This window comes from Pezoporus wallicus, unplaced genomic scaffold (assembly GCF_028554395.1).
Source record: "Pezoporus wallicus isolate ANWC-B61680 ecotype Strahan unplaced genomic scaffold, APGP_CSIRO_Pwel_v1 contig_13622, whole genome shotgun sequence".
NCBI lineage: Eukaryota > Metazoa > Chordata > Aves > Psittaciformes > Psittacidae > Pezoporus > Pezoporus wallicus.
The window spans coordinates 57,386-81,281 of record NW_026636904.1 but is presented as its reverse complement, the minus strand read 5'-3'; the positions used below and the strand labels follow the sequence as shown (position 1 = coordinate 81,281).

General features: G+C 44.6%; 1 protein-coding gene across 2 annotated transcripts in view; it reads left to right on the top strand.

Moving 5' to 3' along the window:
* GALNS (galactosamine (N-acetyl)-6-sulfatase) overlaps positions 1 to 23,069 on the top strand; it is a 48,804-nt gene extending 25,735 nt beyond the window's left edge. The window contains exons 12-14 of one of the 2 annotated variants that reach the window (XM_057402216.1): positions 4,875 to 4,996; positions 16,612 to 16,729; positions 20,360 to 23,069. In XM_057402216.1, coding sequence (XP_057258199.1) covers positions 4,875 to 4,996; positions 16,612 to 16,729; positions 20,360 to 20,446 — 327 coding nt within the window. In that variant the 3' untranslated portion in view covers positions 20,447 to 23,069. Of the gene's footprint in view, positions 1 to 4,874; positions 4,997 to 5,589; positions 6,719 to 16,611; positions 16,730 to 20,359 lie in introns of those variants that run through there. The other variant, XM_057402215.1, reaches the window with a different exon arrangement.
* Positions 23,070 to 23,896: the final 827 nt, after the last annotated feature.

The window sequence follows — 23,896 nt, the reverse complement described above, 5'->3', positions numbered from 1 at the left end:
CAGAAATCAGCAGAGATAAAAATAGCCACATGTGTTTTGTGTGGGAGCAGAAGTGAGAACTAAAGATAAACCTGGGAGATCCCTCTCTTGTACACCGTAACACGCCGGACTTTTACTGGCAGTCTCCTATAATAAAGTGCTGTTTTCTGGTGCTCTCATCATCTATCCTTTCAGCCTTTACGTCATGCTTGTTCGTTACCAAATTTGAACTGCATTGCCAAGTGCATGACAAATAATGCATGCAAACTTGGTGGTTCTGTAGTTATTTGGCCCACAGGATTGAAGGGAGAGGTATGTTTCATCTTCCTTGTTTGGAAGGAGAGGTCTGAAGGGGGAGAAATGGGTATTCTTTATGGATTTATCTGAGTGCTAGCAAGTCCTTCAGGAATTGCTAATTTAATGCTATGTAGCAGAGCCAGCAGTATGAGCTAACAAGAGAAAGGAAATTTCCTTCTCTCTGCCTGCCACAGAGGCTGTCCAGCAGAGAATAGTTCTTGTGCCCTCCAAGAGCAGTGATGCAAGAAGGGAAAAAAATAATTAGGAAAAAAATGTGGAAAAGGCCCTTTGGTTCATTGGAGAGTAGCTGATAACATCAACCTTTCTGCTGTCACTTCAGTATCTTGTTAGTAGTCTTCAGTGGTTTTCCAAGAGAGCTCCTGTGTCTTTAAATGATTGGTGTGGGTGCTTGCCAGAAGACCCTATTATTTTAATGTAAAATGCCAAAGGGGTTATTCCTGCTGAAGCCTGTCTGATTGCCCCTCTCCTCAACGTGAAGGGATCGATAAAGCCTTTTCTGCAAGGGGGATGTGAAGTCAAGTAGAACCTTACAAATAATGACATTTGATTGTGGTCCTCTGAGCATATGAGCTAGCCATTGATCGCTTCTGCTTGAGAGCTGCTGCAGGCTTTCTGGTCTGCCCATCTTCTGGGGTCTCTTCCAGACAGTTAACACATTAGAAGCAATTTTTGTTCAACAGGGTTGAAGCTTGGCAGTCACATTTTCAGGTGTCTGGTCATTCAGAGCCCCAGTTTGGAAGGCTGGGAATCACCAGGAGAGCGAACAGCCACTCACTCGTGCTGCGGCAAACAGCAAGCAACCAGGCTCCTGGCTTTAATTAACCACTGTTCTATTCTCCTTCTAATATTAATACAGTTTTGCTGCTCTGGGTTTTGTGTGGTGGAATGAGGAGACATGACCAGGAGACAGGCTCCAGATTTGCTGCACCGCTGTCAAAATCTGCAGCCGCCTGTGAAGTCGGAGGGATCTGGGATAGCGCCAGGGTGACGAATTGCCAGAGGGCTTACGTTAACACAAGTGGTGATTCCATCACTTGGCCGAGAGCCCAAACTGGCAACCGGCTGTATTTGTCTCATGTCTATATTGACATAGCATCTGTGGTCCATTTGCTCTGGAAATTGAAGCATAAGCTGTGCAACCAATAGCTGCTAGGTCTTAGGGACGGAAAAACAATCCAGGTTACCTGATTGCTGAGGAGAAGGGCAGAAAGATGTGCTCGCTGAAAGGTTTACCTGATGTGCAGGAAATGTGGGGGATTGCTGGAATCTCTCCTACTGCAACCAGGTCTACATAGTGGTACAAAATCCTGTGCCTGTGGAAGAGTCCGGGTGAGCTATTTCTGGTTGCCATCTGATGCTCCTTTATGGGTTCCCTTAGAAGGCACACAGTTGCTCTAGATAGGATCTATCTGGTTTGGCTTTCATTGAGGAGAAAGTGCCAAGAATTTGCTTAAACACAGGGAATGACCTTTCTACTTTGTTTGATCAGTGTTACATGTAAAGATGCAAATTACATTGGATTGTGTGCAGAGTAAAATATAAGGAACGTGCTTTAACTGGCTATTGATCCCCTGCATATTGTTATTAACAGTCTGACAAATAAACAGCTTAAAGGAAATTAACAGCAAATGAAGTAGTAGTTGGTTTGGGGTTTGTTATCCTGATGGGGAGGGCAGGCACAGAAATCTCTTTGCTCTTCTCTAACAACATAGCTTCATTTTCGGGTGAAGTTGCCATCTTGTCGGCAGTGCTGGAGAGCTGAAGCCGGTCCTTTGTCAGCATAAATGTGGTGAGCTCCTCTGCAGCCCATGGAATGATGTGGCTTTTGCTCCAGCTGAGAACCTGGCACATTTGCATTTATTGTTAAAGCCTAGTGTTCTTGGGGTCCATGGCACATGTTGTCAGCTCAGGCTTTTACCAGCGCAAACCTCAAAAAGCAGTTTTGTTTAATGAAAAGCAAGAAATTATCCAAAATGGTGACATGATTTAATATTATCATCTAGAAGAGTCTCCTTCCTCACCAGGCCTGTTTCCCTGCAGCCTAGGGGTAGCGTTCCTGGAGGGCAGCTTCTTACCTCCCATACAAGCACACAAGCAGTCTTGTGATGTCATTCTGCCCCAGCTCCCAGTACCACATGTGACCAAATCTGTACTCTTTCCAAGCAACCAGAGGGATCATCCAGATGCGTCAGAGTGTGGATTGTCTTGTCTTTAATTCTCAAATCTGAAGCAGATTTAATTCATACTGGTTTTCCTCCAGAAAAGGAAAGCAATCCAGACTTGGGGGTCCCAGACATACAGTTTGCTGGGACAGCTGATTTTTCTCTTTCCATCCCGCGAACTGAAAATGCTTTGATTTACAAAACAGAATGAAATAGAGCTGTGATTTATAAGTTAAATATTCTTTTCTATGAAAGGGACAGAAGAGCAGACAGCTCTAGCTGTATCTGTATTGTATTACTTAGATGCAGGACAATGCCTTGATCAGGGCTGTGAGGATATAATTTTACCTCTTTTTTGCTCATTTGTTGAGGATCAGGTAGAAAATATCTTCACCTCTCTCTGTAGGTTGAATACTGGCAGTCACAGAGTACATAAAACTAGTAATAGTCGGTTTTATTTGTGGAGATAAAGTTGAAAGTAGAAATTTAGAGGGTTCTTTCTGCCACATTTAAGAGGGTTATTTATCAGTGCTGTAAAATGACATGATTTTATTTTTTCTATTTATTTTTCCCCCGGTACCTTTGAAGAGGGCATTGGGTGCTTATGTTAGAAAGACAGATAGCTTTTGGCTAGTGGCATCAGGCAAGTTGTTGCACTTTCTTTCCTGGGATTCTTTGGGCTGTGTTCAGGAGCCTCAGCTACAGAGATTTCATAGGAAACAAAAGATAAAATGTACATAGAGCAATGTACAAACAAATACCCAAGAGACTAAAATCTTCTTTCAAACTAAAGCATTTGCAGCCAAAGAGCATTGTACCAATTAGCAGGCTCTTAATTAAATTGCTTGTTTGATTTGCATCCAAATTATAATCTGAATGTTGTGTAGGCTTTGATACCTTTTCATTAACTGTTCCTTTTGAGGGGAAAAAAAATAATCTATTTTCCACTGTGTGTTTCAGAGGCCTGTGGTGTCACAAGGTGGAAAGGTCAATCATTTTTGTATCCATTTAAAGTCCATTATTGGTGGGCCACTACAACCTATCAAGCAACTCTCTTATTTTTCCAGTCAGTGATTCAGGAATCTATAGCTCTGTGCAGATAAATGGGATTTCATGGGCTTCTAAACTTCTTGCTTTATTGAAAAGCAGAATATTAACTGCTCCACTGACCAGCTGTCCATTAAAAACACGGGATATTTTTAGAAAATTGTTTGCCAATCAAATCCCACCAACATCTGTAGAGAGCCTTTTCAGTTTGTTTGGTTTATAAGCAAATCCTACAGTTGCTTTCCCACATCCATTGAAACATTCCCATTTACCTTCTCTCCATGTCTCTGTCCATGTCTCGGGGCATTTTGAGGTATTGTAAGGAGCGCAGCGTGTTAGCTGGAAATGTAAAACTGAGCTTTAACAAGTCCATTTGGTGCAAGTTCTTTCTGGTCTATGGGGCCCCCTGCTTTATTTGCTGTTCAGTGAAATTAGTGCTTTGCATTTTTTGCTATTCCCAGGGTTTAAATAGGTTCTGTTAGCCCTCGGGATTGCAGGCCAGCTGTAGGGATTAGGGAGCTCCACACCTGGCTAATAACTGGCCAGGCTTTGGGAGACGCAGCCTGGCAAGGGCAGACCAAAGAACTCACTGCTCTGGACTTGCTGGCAATCCCATCCTCAGACCCCATAGACTTGAGTGTTAGTGACAGGAACATCTCCAGACTTAATACAGTTCTTTCAGCTCCACTGTCATTCCCAGGTGAGTGCCTCTATACTAGCCTGGGTCTTGGATTCGGCTGGGATAGAGTTAGTTGTTGGCTTAAACCATATTAGTTTGCTATGAATCAGATCAACAAATGCACCCATCTCTTTAAAATTTATTAGATCTGCATCCTTATTCAGTGCAACAGATCTGTCAGGAATGGTGTCAGGTGCTGGCAAGCTGAGCTCTCACGGAGGCCAGCAGGTCCCTTTGCCTCTCAGGGTGATGCTTCTCTGTTTGGCTGGATGCTTCCCCTGGGACTGCTGCTTTCTCTTCAGAACTGCTGAGTGATCCAGCCCTCCCTGTGTATTTTGAAGCCATAGAAACCAAAGAGAGAAGATTATTTCCATGTACAGAATTTTTATGATTAAATGGTTTCACCTCTTTGTGTTTTGCCTTTTCATTTTAATGAGTATTTCATAGAGATTACTTTTTTGTAAGACAAGAATGTAAGCCCTGCTTCAGCTTCTCTGTCAGTGCAATGCCAACCTTCTTTTACCCCATCAGATCAGAATCCATTTTGCAGACTGGAGTGGATTCTTGGTTTAAAATAATTCTGGATTTTGTGGGTATATTGGAACAAGGTGCTGAAGAAAGTGGAATCAGCTGTAATTTTGCTCCCTCCTTTGCTTCACCCTTGATGACCTCTCTCCTCTTCACTGCAGGGCATTGATTTCTGTCCTGGGCAGAATGTCTCTGGAGTGACAACACATACACAGGAGGAGCACACTACCCTGCCACTGCTTTTCCACCTGGGAAGGGACCCTGGCGAGAAGTATCCATTAAGGTGAGACAGTTAACAAAGATGTTAAAACTCAGCACTATTAGCATTCGCTTTATATAATTCATTTGCCTTGGTAGCTGTTTCTTGTAATCTGCTTGAAAACTGTCCCACAAAGCCATTACAGGAAAAAGAAAGGAACAAACATTGGTTTCCAAGTGGTTAGTGTGCACGTGGATGGGTGTGCCGGTGTCCAGGGCTTGAGTCGTTGAGCTGGTCATTCTTGTTCTGTGTCCTGCAACCCCTGACAAGGCAAAATGCATATTTTTGGACAGGACAGAGTGCAGGGCTGCTGTGGAATAGAGCAGTGGTGCTGGTGAGTGTGTGCATTGGAGCTGTGATTCTCTCTGTGTTTTGGGACTAGGAAAGAAACAACTAGTGACCTTTATGTACTTACTCTGCAGTGGTTTTTCTCTCTGCATTAGAATCTGTGGAAGGCAGACGTGGTAACCTTCTGATCTCCTAGCCCCCGCTAAAGGAGCTCATCTAGAGGGTCTGTACCAAGAGGACATCCTGTTCAGTCCTGTTCCATCCTTGGACTTTCCTGGCTGCTTGAATCTATTTTCCCATATGCCTACTATTGTAATATTTATCTCCAGCATACACCTGAGAGATTTCTGTAAGGATTTATGTAGCCATAAGCCAGCACAGCCCACATATAAGCCTGACACCTCCAAAAAAGCTCCCAAGGTGTCCCCACTTCTCTCCTTCCTTCTACTGAGTTTTACCCTGTGGGAAAACCTGCAGACAGGGGCATGCAGCCTCATCCCTCACCAATGGCTCCAACTTGGAGAATGTGGAAATAAATGAAAGGAAAACTAGTGCTACTGTGACCGCCTGCACAGAAATGGTTTTGTGCAGCAGCTTCACTAGAGAGATGTTTTTCTGAGCTGACAGGACTTCAATTACTCAACTGTTTTAAATAATTGAGTGGATACACTCACTGCACTCCTTTGAAAAGAACTGAGCCTGTGCTGTCCACTAAGTGTTTTCACTAGAGAGAGGAGGGGAGGAAAAGTGTTTCCCCTTCTCTCTCGCTTAACAGACAAGCACTCTAGAGGTGCATTACTCAGTGTATAAAGCTCTTCAGAAGCCCCACCGTGTTAGCTCTCGCTTTCTGTTGAGTTTCATCACTAATGAATAAAGCAAATCTGCAGCTCTTGCATTTTAAACTCAACGCAGTGAAATTACGCTACTGGGTTGGGATTCCAGATGAGACTGTCCCCTGTTTAGTTTACCAACTATTTTATTTTTAGGAGGCTGAGTTAATAGAAATGACCTCTTTTTCCCAAAACCAAACAAATGGTTAGTATTAAGTGAACTGTGTTTGTGTTTGTGAATTTGAGAGAGAGGAGCTCTTCCCTAAGAGGTCTGTAGGACATCTGCTTCCCTGCTATTTAGATGTTTCTTGCCACCACCATGGACTGAGCATTGAAATAAATTCCAGTGTTACATCTGCAATCGTTTCTCGTACGGTTCCATTGATTTTTGGACATTCACAAGCTGTTGCTTTGATTGAATTTTATGGCAAGATTATGGCACAATTATGGAAAGCTGGGATGTTGTTTAATATGCAGACCTTAATAGAAAAGCCTCTTCTTAGTAAATGAATCTTCCTTTCTGCAGCACATTCTGTTGCTATTGTCTCCTTTCTGGTCACAGTGGAAAACTCATGGGAAGTGGGTCTCCTATATCGAATGTGGTAATTAAATTATCCTCATTTGTGGAGCTGTTACTGTTGTGTATTTTTATTTAGCTTAATTATCCCCCTTGGCAGACAGCCTGTTGGGAGTCCCGACACTAATGTGGCTCAGAAGGGAATCCAGCATTCTCCTCCAAGCGTGCATCTGTCTGTCCATAGATGCTGGGTGTGTGTTCACAGTCCATGTTGGCCACGCTCCCCTCTTCACCCTCCTGCAGCCTGGAGGAACAGGGTGTATTGTAGCTCTTTCACCAGCTTGGCTCCTCTGATGCATTGTTATGTTGCTAAAGCATTTAGAAAAGAATGTGTTGTACCCCTGATTTATTGGTACCTTTCCCTCTTCTTTTATGTAATTTACTTTGTTAAATCTGTACTGGATTTTGTTGGTATTGGCTGCTGCTGTGAAGGAACAGCATTGCACATCGATGCACTGTCGTCTCTGCCTTCTTTTGCTCATTTTTTATTTCATTTATTCCTTATTTTAGTGCAACTTTTTCTTCTCTCTAAAATTATTTAAATAATCTGTCATCTCTCTTGATTTCAATTAGCTTGGATTGGGGTCACATACAAAACCACCAGTAAGAAGTTTCATTGTGATGCACGAAGGCCAGGCATCACACACACCTCCAGAAGGATGTAATGCTTATATATTTGGGCTCTTTCTAGTATCCAAAGGGATCTTGGAGCCAGGGCATCCTAGAAATCAGTCTGCTCAGTCACCTGAGCAGCATTTGACTTGCAGGGTGCTTAAACTCAGGCAGTCTCATCTGAAATGCCATTGGGTCATGACTTTGCATACAAGATACTTGAGAGACTTCTTTGAGGCTTTGATTTTCAGTTCAAGTCATCACATGGGGATTAGCATTTCCAGTCTTCATTGGGGAAGTGGCTGCTAAAGGGATCACTGAAGATGCAAGTCCTTCAAGACATAGAGACAGCACGTAAAGTTTTCACTTCCCTGGGTGTCAACGGTGAAGCAGGGCAAGTCCTTCCTCTTCCTTACACAGTTCACTGGATTTCCTGGAGCCTGCCTGGAAACTGTATCAGCAAAAGCTTATCTCCCATAGGAGTACTTTTCATGCAGTGGAAAAACTGGTCAGACAATTACAGGCAGGTCCTGTCATCATGTTGAGGGCACGTCTGGCAGTTCTGAGCCATATGGCACCCTGCACTTCTGTTCCCCTTCATGTAAGGCTGTGCATGCATCCCTACGCATGTCTGACTCCAGGAACAGACCCTCCCAACAGCGTTGTGACTGTTTCTTTCTGCCATTGCCCCTCTGGTTTTGGCTAGATGCTTTGGGCACCCAAGCTTCTGCCAAGGGACATGGTTTTGTTTACCTCTCCACCTTAAAAAAAAGATGATTGCTGGTGTTTCTCAGTCTGGACTGAAACTTCCCCCAGGCAATCCAACAGCCCCACAGACTTTACATTTTGTTAGCTGGGATTCACAGCAGTACCAAATGGGTGTTATGAGTCCTCACGCTGCCTGAGCTTGCCCAGGTGATGGCATATTTCATAAAATCATAGAATCATATTTACATCATCACATCAACAGACTGAATGGAGCAAGATCCATGTTCCGTTGTTGGCCTTCAGGATGCTCATGCTCATCACTAGCATCAGATTCAGTCACTACCAAGTTCTTATCCCCCTTTCTCCAGGCAAGAGGGGGACTATTCTGAAAACTGCAGGATTCTGGGGTACTACTGTTGAGAGAAGCTTGGCACCATAGGATGAGCTTGACATTTATATGGCTGCAGGATGAGGTAGGCATGAACATGCCTGCCGGTACTGATGAGGCAACATTGGCATCTGGATTTTCGTAACACCTGCAATACCAGGGCATTTATGGGCAATATACTTTAAAGAAATGTGGTTACTGGTGAATAATCTTCCTTTTGGTTGCCAAAAATGGCAACGTAACTGCACTTATATAAGTAAGACTTACCTTACTATCTGGTCCTTGTGTAGTGAGAAGTGAACTGTTTGTGTCTTTTTGTCAGCCAGAGATTGACTGGATCTGTGTAGGCTGTGGGATAGAAGGTATCTTTTTCTTTATAGCTCTCAACTTTAAAGTATAAATAAGATTGTGTGTGAGGCAGCACACAAAGCAGAAGCACTTCCCTAAGTCTAACTGGTATTTTGTTTCCGCCTTAGGTACAATTATGAGGGGGTTTGTGCTTTGTATACTGAGTTTACTAAATTCTGAGTGTCAAAATACCTGTGTTTTACTTAGGGCAACAGATTTTACTTTTATGGAAAGAAAATGGAAGCGATAAGGCTTGGTTGGTGAACATAATGATTTTAGAACACATTAATTAACAAGAGAGCTCACAAGTGCCTATTTTGAGCAGATGGAAAATCCAGGAAATCATCAGAGAGGTAATTGCACTAGTTATGGAGCCAGAAAAGAAGGGAAGAATCTCCTGAAGGGAAGCTGAAGGGGAAGGGATCTGATAGAAAAGTTGCTAGTCTCACCTAACAGGTAAGGGAAGAAACCTCACTGTGGGCAAAGGAGAAAGGGTGCAAAACTGGGAAAAAACTGTGTATAACAAAGAGCCAAAATCTTGCCCAGCAGATGCTGACTCCTCATCTTCTTAAAAAAGAAGGAAATGGTACCAGCTGCATTGCTGGGGTGAATTAGCTGCTGCCTCAGGAAAGGTAGCATTGAGGAACACTGAAACTGTGGAGAGCTATGGATCAGGAGCCCCAGCACTCTGCCCTGTGGCACGTCGTCTGATCAACCTGTAACTTGTGCTTAATTGTGGCCGACCAGCAGCTTGCAGGTATTTTGATGAGTAACTGTCTAGACTAGAGTGATGCTGTATAAAAAGGAAGTAAAAAGCCAAACGAATCAGTTTCAGAAATGTAAAATGCAGTTGGTAGTGGACATAATCTTCCTCAGAGATGGTGCAGGCAGTGCTTACAGCCTCAAGAAAGTAGCCTGAAGAACATACTGCTTGAATTATGACTCAGAAATACCATGGAAGCAACTAGCAGGATGATCAGACGGATAGCTGTTGTTTTCTGTCTCCTGTTCACACAAAGACTGAGGCTTTACATCCTCACTCTGCCTTTATCTCCTCTGCTCTCCTCAATGCTGTGGTGGCTCGCAATGAAATCCAACAGAAAGGCAGGATTCCTGAAGCTGGGGAGTTACACCTTCTGTGACAATACTGAGTAGGCGATCAGCATGATCACATCTCCTTGCTGCAAGGAAGACTGTGGGCACTGTTAGAGAATCCACCCAGGTGAGAGGCATCATCAGTACTCCCACTGTGTGGCTCCCATGCCCCACACATCTCCAGGGGTGTCTCCATGGCTGCTGGACCAGAGAGGTGAATGAAGTTATGGGCCACCCTTCAGTTTGCTCCTTGATTCCTTCTTTGTTTTACTTTGGCCCTGAGTCTCTCTGGCAATTGCAGGTTTCAGCAGCAGAGCCCCAACCTGTTGTCTGCCTCGTGTATTGTGCAGTTTTAAATTGCAGATGAACTTGATAATGGAAGAGAGGAACTGAGGAAGATTGAATAATACAAGATCAAGACTTGGATACTACCATGCTGAGCAGCCTCAAAGTACTGATAACAGATAAAATCAAATTACCCGAATCTGGGTGTATTTCACAATTAAAAATAATGGGTTTAATTAAGATAATTCCAGTGGAAAAGGAAGTTAAATATACAAATCATTACCCCAAGTTTTCTGCTCTTCCCACAACTTCGTGTGCATTTGCTAGAACATGCTATAAATCCAGAAGCTGCTGTTGAGAGCCTGCTGTCAGGTTTCTGTGATGTGCAGTATATAATACCTATTTTATAATGTTCCTCTTGATAATAACATGGTCCTGTTGCTCCCAGGATACGCATACTGCACTGTGCCCAAACATGAATCACCAGGACAAAGTATAAAGCATCAGGATCTACATATAAAACAGTGCTGAGAAGTCTCTTTAATTTTCTCCAGTTCTAATCTATTTGAGAACATATTTATGATGGTGGAGAATTGCCCTCTCCCTCTCCTTACAGCTCAGGGTGCCAGCAGACCTGAAGGTGAAAGACTTGAGGACTGCATGATTAAACCAGAGCTCTAACATCAAAGTCAGCGTGTGAGACAAACCCTCCTCGTTCCGAACCTGCATTTCGGTGTAGGGCACGGTGGGGTTAACAGCAGAGCAGGTTTCACTGGCGTTGTTTGGTGAGGGAGGAGATGGGAGCAGATTGCCAAGGCACAATTACACTAAATGAAGGAAGCACAGGCCACACCTGTGCCTGGGACCCTGTGCTTACAATCCAGCCCTGATTGGATCTCCAGAGACTTCCCAGAGGTAAAGTGTCAATTAGTGTAATGACCCTGGACTTTGTCCACTCTCTTCCCTCATTCTGAGCATGGAATAATTTCATGTACACTGGGGGATCTCTTTTAGCAAACTCCTCACAACACCACCTGCTCACCCTCTCATTCTTCCAGTGCTATTCCCAGCTCTCCTTCTGCAGGATTGTTGAGCTAGAATACAAAACGCAGCATGCTCCGGAGGCAGCGAGGTCTGGATCTTCATGCAGACAATGCCCAAACACCTGTATAGATAATACCGTCTTCTTTTGGAACAGAGAATGTGGCAAACGCTGCACTTGCAGCCCAATCCTGCATGTACGCATTCAGGGAAATGATGGGACTCCATGAAAGAGTGAGAGAGGTTCCCAGCTCTGTTAACGACTCAGACTGATTACCATGGAGTAATTATCCCCATTTTATAGACAAATTAAAGGCACTTTTCTCTTTCAGATTTTGTCTGAAAATGCATTTCCTGCATAGGAGCAGACAGAGTTTTAATCCCCCTGTACAATTTCAGTAAATACTTTACAAATAAGTTTGATTGGATATGAGGAAGACATTCTTTCCTGTAAGGGTGGTGAGGCACTGGAATGGGTTGCCCAGGGAGGTTGTGAATGCTCCATCCCTGGCAGTGTTCAAGGCCAGGTTGGACAGAGCCTTTTGTGACATGGTTTAGTGTGAGGTGTCCCTGCTCATGGCAGGGGGGGGTGGAACTGGATGATTTTAAGGTCCTTTCCAACCCTAACTATTCTATGATTCTAAATCGCTGCATGGATATTGGATGTTGATGCGTGTTGTGGAGCTAAATAGGTCTGTCTGAGCAAAACCTGAGCTCATCAGAGCACAGAATGGAGATCTCAATGGGGCCAAGATGGGAAGACCACCCCCTGTCACTGGCATGGCTTTGTCTCAGTGGGTGACTCCAGTTTCTGTGAATACCAGCTCCAAGGTTGGTACCATCATACGGGCATCACAGTGCCCTGCTGTGCATGGAGCCTTGATAGAGATCTGTATGAGGAAGATACTTCATGTGTTCCATTGAGGCATCTGAAGACAATCTGTGATGATCTTCCAGTATTGAATGACACCTTATAGCACTCGGGGTCCATCACTGTGATGTACTTCAACACAAGGAAGACAGCTGCAATCGGATATGTTTTAAGCTAGCATCAACAGGTTTAGCCAGCTTAAGAGCATCTTAAGCCCTGCTGAGACAAGGTTTATAGGTTAGCGGTCTGACTTGGAGCATAATCTGTACATGTTCTCTAACTTTAGCCAGCTTTGTACTTATGTGGGAAGTGTGAGTCCTTTACATGAGCCAAGCCATTTCTATCATGCTTTTGGGGAAGTCATTCAGCCTGTGCTAAATGCTGAAATAATCTAAAAGTGTAGAAACTGCAGGGGAGAGCAGTTCAAAAACACCAGGAGCTGAGGTTAGGCCAAGATTTCCTGTCACTGCTGAGCTAGCTGAAAAAGCCTGGAGTGTCCTGAACATGGGAATTAAAGCAAGATGATGATTCAAATGACTCGAGCCTATTTTATTATACTGCAGCATTCATGTGTCTTAGGTTACTAATGAGCAATAATGCTGTGGATAAATGCAGGAGTTTGGATTATAGCAAAAAGACTTTTTTTCATTGCAACAGGACTGGCATATTTGGAGCAAAAAGCAGCAGTCATGACAACATATTGTTTATCTGTCATCCAGAGCACAGCTGTGTTTTCCACTGGTCTGTCCAGATTACAGCTAATTTGGAATCCTATGTATGAAAAGCCGTTCCAATGGATGAAATTGGGCTATCTCTTTAGCACTTAAATATTTGCAAAGATGCTGTGGAGCTTAATTAGTTAGCAGAAACATCTTATCTTATGGGTCCACTTCCAAAAGAAGATCTTAAATGCTGGAGAGATGACACAAGTATGTGACAGAAATAAACACCACGTTGTATAGTTACAAGAGCAGCAGGAGGAGGCATTAAATTATTTGATATCTAGAGTATCAGTTAGACTCTAACAATCGGTTAAAATATGTATTAATTCATATTAATCCTTCATGTGAGGATCTTAATAAAGTGTGATTAGCTGGGGTTTGGAAGAACTTTCAAATCCTGGCACAATAGCTATATTAGAAATCTAAAACACTGAAATACATGTGTCTCCCTAAACTGCACTGCATCTCCGCTTCCATCACCAGCTTTACAGGGTTTCTGTTTCCCCTGTTTCATCCAGTCTGCAGCTCATATGTCCAACATGCTGTGTGCATCCCTGGCACTTGCCTGTGGTTTTAGGCAGTGTGTTTGTCTGCAGCCTTTCCTCTCCTTTCACAGGCTCTCCCGTGTTTGCTGTCCTCTGCATGTCAACACAGGTTAGCTTTAAACCCTTCCTGCCTCTTGTAGAAACCTGTTTCCTTTCTTTCTCTCAAGCAGGCTGGCAATGCTGTGCTTTGAAACGCAACCACAGGGCTTCCAGATAAAATCTCACCAAGCTGAAAGGCCGCTGTGCTACCGGATGCAACCCTGGCTGAGCCAAGTGATTGCTGCCCTGAGTGTCCTCATCAGGGAAGGAGTCAGAGATGGTTTTTGGCAGCTCCATTTGCCTGTCTGCTGTTTTCAGTGGTCTTTGGGGCAGTGCAGGAGTAATCAGTCACTACTGTGAGAGCTAAGGTGGGAGAAGAGCAAGGAAATTCAGGAGCCTCACAAGGACAGTCTGAATTTCAGGGTGGTCCATACAGATGACACAGCCAGTCCCTGCGATAGTCTCTCCACCAGGATACAGCTAGCTGGGTGTGAGAGCAACAGATTAGTTTGCTCAAGCTTGTCATTTCAAATTCCCTTCCTGTTCTCTATCAGCAAAGCTCAGGCCCATCCCCACAATCAGCTTCTCTCTGGATGGCTGCCGAGATGTGATATTTATAGGGTTTACTGGAAACTGTTGGCACATTACTGGGCTTCAAAATGTGATTGTTTTTCAAAGAAGGAAATTAGCTGGAGTGTGGGGCTGGTGGCCAGCTTGGACTGTAAGCAAAGGGAGCCCGAGGTCAGGACCAAGCTGCATTGTTTCTTTTATCTTCAGAAGCAATTTGCTGCTCTCTGTTTTTTTGAGTGACCCTTAACATGATGGACAAAATGAGATCATTGGGTAGTAATCCTCCATTTTAGAGATACTCAAAGTATTAGTAAAGTACACCCTGAACCACTTAAACAAGTACCTATTAGAGTAATTGGATGGATAAAAATCTCATAATTTATAACCCTGTATGAAGTCTTGGAGCATGACAGATGGGTCCCAGCTTGTAATAATAAAGCTGTAATGGAAGAATGTAGATGGGGAGAACCCTGGGAGGTTGCGAAATGGAGGAGGTATTCTTGTCTTGGACAAGTCACTTCTATTCTTCTTCTCCATCTTCCTGTTTGCATAATACTAGTTCATCTCACTTGGTGATTGTGAAGTTTTACTAGCTGAGGGTTGTATTTTAAACCCTTAGCTTGAGAACACTTGAAAAACAAAGTATTGGCATTACCTTTGTTTCCCTACAATAAATGCCTCTGTATGATGCACATTAGGGAAAAGCACTTGAAAGAGTGGACAATGGATGTGCAGAGAGCCCCTGCAGGGTTGTTTGTGCGCTAATGTGTTTGGTAAGGTTTGTTCCCTATTCTAGGAAGTCTTCCATGACAGTCATTTGAGGCACAGCTGGAGGACAAGTTTAACCGTGCCAAGTGCAAGGTCCTACACCTGGGTCAGAGCAATCCCAGGCACAGCTACAGGTTGAACAGAGAAGAGATTCAGAGCAGCTCAAGGAGAAGGACTTGGGGGTGTTGGGTCGATGAGAAACTGAACATGAGCCAGCTTCAGTGTGTGCTCACAGCCCAGAAAGCAACCGTATCCTGGGCTGCATCAAAAGGAGGGTGACCAGCAGGTTGAAGGAGGTGATCCTGCCCCTCAGCTTTGCTCTTGTGGGACCTCACCTGTAGCATTGTGTGCAGTTCTGGTGTCCTCAACATAAAAAGGACATGGAACTGTTGGAGGAAGTCCAGAGGAGGCCACGAGGATGCTCAGGGGCTGGAGCACCTCCTGTATGAAGACAGGCTGAGAAAGTTGGGGCTGTTCAGTCTGGAGAAGAGGAACAGCATGGACACCTCATAGCAGCTTCCAGTGCATGAAGGGGGGCTATAGGGATGCTGGGGATGGACTCTTCATTAGGGACTGTAGTGATAGGACAAGGGATAACGGGTTAAAACTTAAACAGGGGAAGTTTAGATTGGATATAAGGAGGAAGTTCTTTACTGTGAGGGTGGGTTGCCCCTGGGAAGGCACTGGAATGGGTTGCCCAGGCACTGGAATGGGTTGCCCAGGGAAGATGTGAATGCTCCATCCCTGGCAGTGTTCAAGGCCAGGTTGGTCGAAGCCTTGGGTGACATGGTTTAGTGTGAGGTGTCCCTGCCCATGGCAGGGGGGTGGAACTGGATGATCTTAAGGTCCTTTCCAACCCTAACTGTTCTATGATTCTATGGCAAGCACCTTTCTTTGAACATACCATGTTTACCAACAAGATCTCCCTTGGGACTCAACATTAGCTTGCAATGTATTTGTCCACCTAGTGAGACAAGGAGGCGCAAAAGTACAAAATGTAATCAGTTCTAAGTAATGTTGAGTTTGATGGCTTTGTAATGGAAAATAACTGCGGTGCTTAGAGGTAGTTGACATAGGTTCAGGTCCTCAGTACCTTAGCATAAAAGGTGTGAGAAAAGCAGAATAGAAGGACAGGACCTGGGGATGGGGAGTATCTGGGACTAGCAGATGTCCAGGGTGGGCACAGATAAACTCAGTGATAAGTAAAAGGACAGGATGATTGCTATGTTTGGGGTGTTAATAAACCCATTAAGCTGGTGTAAGCATCTACTAGGGAGTATCCCGCACTAGCAGATGTCCAGGATGGGAGCAGTTAAACTAACTGATAAGTAGTAGGGCAGGATTATTGCTATGTCTGTAATGTTAATTAAGCTTGTTGGGAAAAGTAAACGACCCTTAAAGACCACCACATTTTTGTATGCGTGCCGGAAACCTTTTGGAAAGTGATGTAATATGCTCAGTGACCATGTAAGGATGACCCGTATAGCAATTCGGGGACACGCGTTAGGAGGAGCTATTCCCCGTGTCTCCCGGCGCCGCAATAAAGAATACCTGCTTGCCAACTTGAAACTCTGCTGGCGAGTTTGTTCCCGGAGTTTTCTCCAAATCACTAGGAAGCCAGCAGTTTTGAGAGCTGAAGCTGCGTGTGGAGGTGACCGAGCAGGAGCCATGTGCTTCTCTGAGAAGGGCAAGCCATGTGCCATCCTTGCTGCCCTGAGCAGAGCATCCCAGACCAAAGCCTCCAGGCCTGGCCAGGCTGGACTCTCTCAGCCCAGATGTTTCAATTCCCCTATGGACCTGTGGGCAGTTAATGTCAACTGCATGTTTATATACTCTCCTTTCTTACTACAGCCCGGGAAAAGTCTCCTGACCCAGCTCCATGATGTGGACATTGTAATGATGCCGTGTATAAACCCCAACTAATAACATCTGTGGTTTTTTTCACATTCTAGTTTTGCCAGCAATGAATACCAAAGGGCGATGGAGCAAATATCTGTCATTGTCCAGCAGCACAAAGTGACCATGGTGCCAGGGGAGCCACAGCTTAACGTGTGTGACAAGGCTGTCATGGTGAGCATTCAAGCATAAATATGTTTGAGAATCCTTAGCTTAAAATAGATTTTGTACAGGCTTTATAAAACATCACCTAAAGCCAGGGAAGGATGGACGTGAGATGCACACATTTGAAGGGCTGCCTGGCTGTTCCATGAAGGAGAGGTCTGTTTGTTACCTGTGCAGCTCAGTGGCACAGGAAAGCTCGTTCAGAGAGTGGGGTTAGGTCTGAAAAGTCTTATCAACATGCTGTGATAAACTCTGTGGCTTCCTTCCATAGAGATACCTATGGCAGTATCTACAGCTGTAGATCCTTCTCATTTCTAATCCCCTTCTGCAAATCTAAAAATCTTCTGTGTTTTGAGTGGTGGGACTGGGAGAGTGGCTCTTTTCCAGTCATGTGTGTGAGTACCTTTTGGTCTTGCTCGGTCTCCTCCAATTACACCCGTGCCTGACTTTTCCAAAGTGTTTCTGGCTAGAAAGATGACAGGCATTTTCAATTCTGTTTTCTGTTTCAAGTTGCATGTTGGAAAGTTACAGTTTGGCTTTACTGTCAAATGCTGCTTGGTTTGCTGAGAACCTAGGAAAGAAACTGGTGAGTTTGTAGGAGGTCAAGTTGTCAGATGACAAGAGTCTGTGTAGTCTAAGGGGATGTCCTTGTAGACTGACACAAAATAGTAACAGGCATATCTTTCTGTTGCTGAAATAACCTACTGAAGCAAGCAGTTGGTACCTGCTGCTGTGGTCTATCTCCAAGCAGCCAGAACAGTGAAAATGTGAAGCTGTGTCTCTGCAGTCAGAAGGCAACGATATTTTCTAGCTTTATCACATCTTTTTATTTTTGGATGTTAAGTAGGAAAAAGATTTGAAGGACCATTGTTTCTGTGCTGTTTTCTTTCATTATTCAACTTTTCCCTTCGTAAACACTGTTCTGTGCTCCTCTGGGACCTTCTGGGTTCAGGCACTCTCCCCAGTGCCTGACTACTGCCAGAGACCTTAACTGGAAAGGCATTTCTTCTGTGTTAACTCCAAAACTGGTTCATAAATTGCAGGCTGTTCTGTGGCTACCCTGGTGCAGTGTGTTTAGGTGCTGTGGAAACATCTGGTACCCATGTCTGTCAACAGTGTCTTTGGGTTGCATAATCGAAAATTTGCTGAACTGGAGGTCCTGCACTTCATCCTGCACCCCAGCCCTCTCTTAGGTTCTTTTTAGGGTCAATCTTCTCCCTGAGCATGCCACGTTCTATCTCTGTCTTGTTGGGTAGAAGTTCTGCAGACCATGGGCTGCCACTTCTGCTTTTGCTGTGGCAAAGTCCAGCCATGCCTGCCTAGTCTATAAGCAGAGGCAGCTTAATGACTGCTCCAGCGCCTGGCCAAGCTCAAAGCAGATCATTTGGCCCTCCCTGATGGGTTGGAGGGTATTCTGATCCCAGGAGAAATCCCAGCAGGAAACATGATGAGTGTTCTATTCTATAGAAACTCTTAACGGACTAATTGTACACCTCTATCAGCACTACATCAAGGTCTTTCTCCTCACCAGCTGCCCCTTCTTCCTCCTCCTCTTCATCACAAAACAAAGATAAACAGGCACCAAATTACTGGCTTTTGAGACCAGGAATTAAGGTATCCAGAATCTTTTTGGAGTGATAGTATTGATGGGGTTGATGGGGCCCTAAATTTGTCTTTAGAGGATGCTGGAAGACAAATATCACCTCCTAGTACTATGCCTGACAGAAAGTAGATTTAGATTAGATATTAGGAAAAAAATCTTTAATGTGAGGGTGCTGAGGCGCTGGCACAGGGTGCCCAGAGAAGCTGTGGCTGCCCCATCCTGGCAGTGTTCAAGGCCAGGTTGGACACAGGGGCTTGGAGCAAGCTGCTCTAGTGGAAGGGGTCCCTGCCCGTGGCAGGGGTTGGAGCTGCAAGTACTTTAAGGACCCTTCAACACAAACCAGTCTGGGATTCTAGGATGTTCTAAATTGTCACTTACTTATTTGATATTTAATATCCTCTCTGGGGCAGAGGAGAAGAATTGTCTTTATTTATACATAAGCAAAGCAGATGCATCGTTTTGTAGCTGCTGCAGTCTTGGGATTGATGTTAAGTGCAGCAGCATAAGCCCTCCTGAGCAAGTGAAGTGTTTGCTGGCCCATCTGTGGCACAGCCCACCAACAGCGTAGACAAAGCTCCCGCAGAGCCAGTTCTGCTGCCTTTTCCTCCTATGGAAATGTGGGAGAAATTGCTCCATGCAGTGGAGCTGGCTTGACTGTGTGTTTGACTTGCAGCACACATGGTGTCCTCAGGACTTACAGCACAGATCCAGGAAAGCCAGCTTGGGCTGCGAGACTGAAGCAGATACCAATTTGTTTGGTGTTTTGTTTTTCTCAAATGAACAAACATTTAACTTGTTTATTTGGATCTCTGTTGCTCCTACAGAGCTGTCAATCATCTGAAATTTCCAGCGGCGGTTGTGCATTTCAGAATCGAGTCACAGATTTAGGAAACAGCACCCGTAGTCCTTAAACCGTCTGGAGCCCTTCGTGCAGTGACGAGCCTTTCGCCAAAGCTCCCTGCTGTGGCCTGCTCCTTCTGCAGAGATAGCTGGTGTCTCACTGCCATCTGTTGTCAGCTCTGTGGAATAGAAACCTGCTCCGTTAGGTTTTTTTGTGGGGTTCAGCTTTTCTTTTCCTCCATAGGAATTTAATTCCAAGAAAACATAAATGACTTAAAGGATAAAAAAATAAGTAAAATGAAAGGCAAGAGGTCAGAGCTGAACTGATCTTTAATAGGTGACAGCAGGAATCTCCCATGAATGGATAGACCTTGAGAGAGGGAGGGACACAGAATGAATGCAAAAGATTTCTTGAGGCAGAATGGGAATTGTAACCTGCCATTCATATTACTGCAGTTTTAAATGGCAAAACCCCAGTGAAATCGATAAATTTCTTTTATCCAGATTCCTTCCTTTGTTAATCCGTTTGGAATCTGAGGTTTGAAGTGGATTTTCTTACTGATGTCATTCCTGTGTTATGCTGGAGAAAGGTATTACAAGAAACATGGAAATGAGGAAGACAAATGGTTTTGGTCTGCATGCACTGGAGTAGTTGTCTCATAAATGCCTCTGACTCCATCTGTTTATGAATTCATCCATCAGAATGCTCATTAAAATACTGGCATTCTTATCTCGCTCACACCCTTGGCCTTCTGTTGCTTTTTGCTTGTTTCCTCAAGAAAGTGCATGGATATCTTAGTGCTAAACATGATAATTCTTCTCTGGATCCCAGGAAAATTGGGGTTTTCACCAAAACCTCATGATCCGGTTGCTCCATGCTACTTACAGGAAAGAGAGGAAGGTCACCAGAGCCACAGCACTCTGCATTTGTACAGGAGAGATACCACTGTATCCCAGAAGAGGGAATTATCTGCTGCAGAAGGATTTGTAGTCTTTCCTAAAGCTTTTTCTGAATAGTGTTTGGAGTTGGGAAGTTGATGAGCCCAGGAGCATCAGCTGCAAGAGGAGTTTTCATTTTTCAAGCAGGACATAAAAACGTCTTTGTGAGGATGAGAGAGGGTTGGTTTAGGTTATAGGGTTTAGCAGGTACTTGGTATAAATAATCTCTCTGTATGTTTTTTGTTTGTTTTTAACAGAATTGGTCTCCTCCAGGCTGTGAGAAGCTAGGGAAGTGCCTGAAACCACCTAAGTCTGATCCCAAGAAGTGCTTTTGGCCTCATTGATCTTCCCTGCAGCCCTCAAGAGCTACACAGAAAAGCTATAACTAGCTGGACATACAGTTTACAAAGCATGTCTTCTCATGTTGGCACTCCTGTTTACACAGGAAGAGTGTGATGCATGTATGATATCATCATTTGCCCTTCCAAAGGGCCAGTGTTTATATTTCTAGTGCTCAGGGTTTAGCTTGTACTCTTCTGTTGTTGTTTCCATAAATGGTAACTTTTCAGTGAACACCGTTTCAACTCTAAAAGCTCTCTGTACAACCACAACTCTGCCATCACCTCAGAAATGCCATGGATGCACCTTTCCTGTCACTCCTTCCACCCAGCCTGCTCTCTCGAATCATCACTCATTCGGATCCTGAACAGTGACCATGTTCAGGAAACTTATAGCCGCCAGAAAACCCTGCCCAAACTGCCCTTGTTTGGTTTGCCTATAACTTGTTGTTTTAACATTTATTTCCATTGTGAACTCTGGACACCAGCTTGTTTTTCCTTTCTTCCTAAACCTGCAAGTACTGGGTGCAGCTATAGGGTCCAAACTGCTGCTGTGCATCACTGGGTGCAACCGAGTGCTCCCTCCTGTTCCTGAGTAAGGGGTTGGCTCCAGGGAGAACTCCCTGCCTTCCTTCATCTGTAACTGCAAACATCCCCTAGGTAAAGAAACCTGAAGATAGAGTTCACGTGAGTACTGCCTTATTGACAGGGTGCAGGATGTTCTTGGGGAGCTGGGGGTCAGTAGTTCATTTCAGGGGTTTTCTTCATTTCCAAAAAACTCTGGGTCCAAATATGGTTTAAGTCATGCTTCTAGTCTCATGATCTGGGCCCAGCCAACTGCAGGCTCAGAAATGCCCGTTTACATCAGACATTAACTCTTGACCCTGTTTCCAGTGTACGCTCTCTGAGGAATTCTCCTTGTGCAAACTTTCCACAGCCTGGGTGTAGCACTGCTTTAAACAGAGTTCATGGTAAATGCTGATCCTTTGCACAATTTCACACTGCGGATTTCTCATCTGCTTTTGAGCCCGTTTCACACTTCTGGCTATTGCTAATAAACACGTCTCAAACACAACTGAGCAAGGTTACTGTGGAGCTTCAGGGGAGTAGCTAGAAGCGTGCTGGTATACTAGTAGCTGAACATGCTGTTTGCACCACTGAATGCAAACAGGAATGCTCCACTTCCACCCCTCCAGTGTTTTAAACAGTACATGTGCCCTCTCTGCTGCTGTTATGCTGCCTTGGGAAAAATCCAGGGTGTAAACAGCAGCTTCCTTCCCAAGCAAGCCTTGAGGCTGGCTTGAGAGCTCTGCTTCTGCTTCTTGAGAGTTCTGCTGTGCTTCTGCCTGCTACAGGCTTCTAAACTGCCTACTCTCACCCTCCCTGTAATCCCAAAGGCGCTCATTCTCTCTGTTCCCATGGTTTACGTTACCTGTAATCCTCTCCACGGTAATTCTAGGGTATATCTCACGAAGCTGGATAATCCTATAAGATTGCAATAAGAACAGCTCTTGAGTCGGCTCTCACTGTTCCACCCATCAGAAATCACAGCCAACACTTCATCGGCTGGCAGAGCCTCCGAATCTCTGTGCATCTGAAAATGGCATTTGTTTATAGCCTAGATTTCTTAAGATGTTCCTAATTGTCCTTCAAGTATATCAGGGCATTTCTAGTTCATCCGTAACATTTCTCCTTGTTTTGATGTAGTGTGAATAGCTCAAGTCTTGAGAGATTCTGATCAGCCTTTTCTTCACTGATGCTGTATGAGAAGGACAGGAAGGAGGACTTGCAGCAGTCATGTGTGTCTGTCAGCACAGGAGACCAGACAAAACGAGTAACTTCTCATTTGCTGAGTCTGGTCCACCTCTGCTTTAGTGCTTCTCTCACCGACAATTGTTCAGGACCCTGCAGTTCTCTAGTATCAGCAGATAGAGATACCAACCAGAGGAGGGAGTCCATCACTGCAACTCTCTGAAAATCCCCAGCAGCCCGCACATAGGAACAGATCTGCTGTGAACTGCGACAGCACTTCGTCTCTCTTCCTGCTGCGATGAAGAGATCCCACCATAGGACCACAGCTCATTGTCTGAGCTCTAGCCCAGACATGTTTCTTGGTTCTTTGCCTTTGCAGTAGGCACGCTGTGAGTGTACTGGATGCCTGCTACCCTGTGTCCCCTGCTTGCCTGGCTGTCACTTCCTTCTGTACTCCTTCAAATCAGCAAGCTGTGAATATACTGCTTTTCCACAGTCTGTGTAACTTGCTCAGACAAGCCGTCCTGTTCTCAGCACATGCGGTGTTTGTCTGGTTACCCAGCACACAAAGCCCTCATTCCTCACTGAAGTAATCTCTCAGTGCATAGATACTGGATGTAAACTTTGCACTAGAAAGCTGGCTGCTATAAGGGGATTGACTTCTGTTGATGTCTGTTTATTATCTGCTTCATGTCCTTTTATTATAAAAGATCAAAGCTTAATGTGAAGAACCTAATGCTTTAAATAAGAACAGTAGTTTTACAGCTGGATGGCTAGGAAGAATTTGAAATCAATGCCTTTCCCAAAGATGTACAGATTTTGAAATTGTGAGATGAAGAACTAATGAAGAAAAATAAACTAAGTTATTAGAAATGCATTATCTGAGTTGTCTGTGCGCACCTGTGAAACAACTGAACAACACCTTGCTTTGGGACAGTCTCACAGAGACGCCTTCCAAATCATGGGACTGACCTGGGTTAAAAATAGCCTGTTTTGTTTTTCCCTGTATTATTTTTAACGTGGATCAATTTCCCAGCCCACACGGCTGCCCAGCACAGTCCCGAGGCAGGGGTGTACTGTGGCTGTGTGCACCAGCGCAGCCGCAGGGGTGACCAGCTCGAACCCACTGATACACCCCTCAGGTCACAGCAGCCAGCATGTGCAACCACATCTACCCTTACGAATTATCATGATCTGAAGCTGAATTAACTCTGATCTGAAGCTGGGCTATGTGATAGCTGCTCAGTTTGGGGAATTGGCTGTACTGGCTTTGCAGGAGCTGCCTGAGGCTGTGTGTGCAGTCACAGAGGAGCGGGTCTGCTGGGGTCCACTGCCCCATCAGAGACCTGCAGCAGTGAAGGCTGTTTGTTGATGGCTTCATTTCTCAAGCTGCAAGACGTAAGAGCTAAAGGAAGGATGATGTCTGCCTAAGACTGCTTCTATGTGACATTACTTTCTTTATATTTAAATACATCTGCTGAATGCTAAAAGCTTAATATCTGCTTGGGCCAAGAGTCCAAGGAATTTCTTTCTTCCCTTTAATTTCCAATTAGCTGAGTCTCTCAAGTCTCCCTGCTCTGCCCCTGAGGCTGTGTTATCATCCAGCCCTCCACACAGAGAAGCTTCTGAAATTGATGTAACTAATAATCATGGAAAAAGTCCTACTGCATTTACAGTCTACAGCTGCGAAAGTGGAGCCTTGAT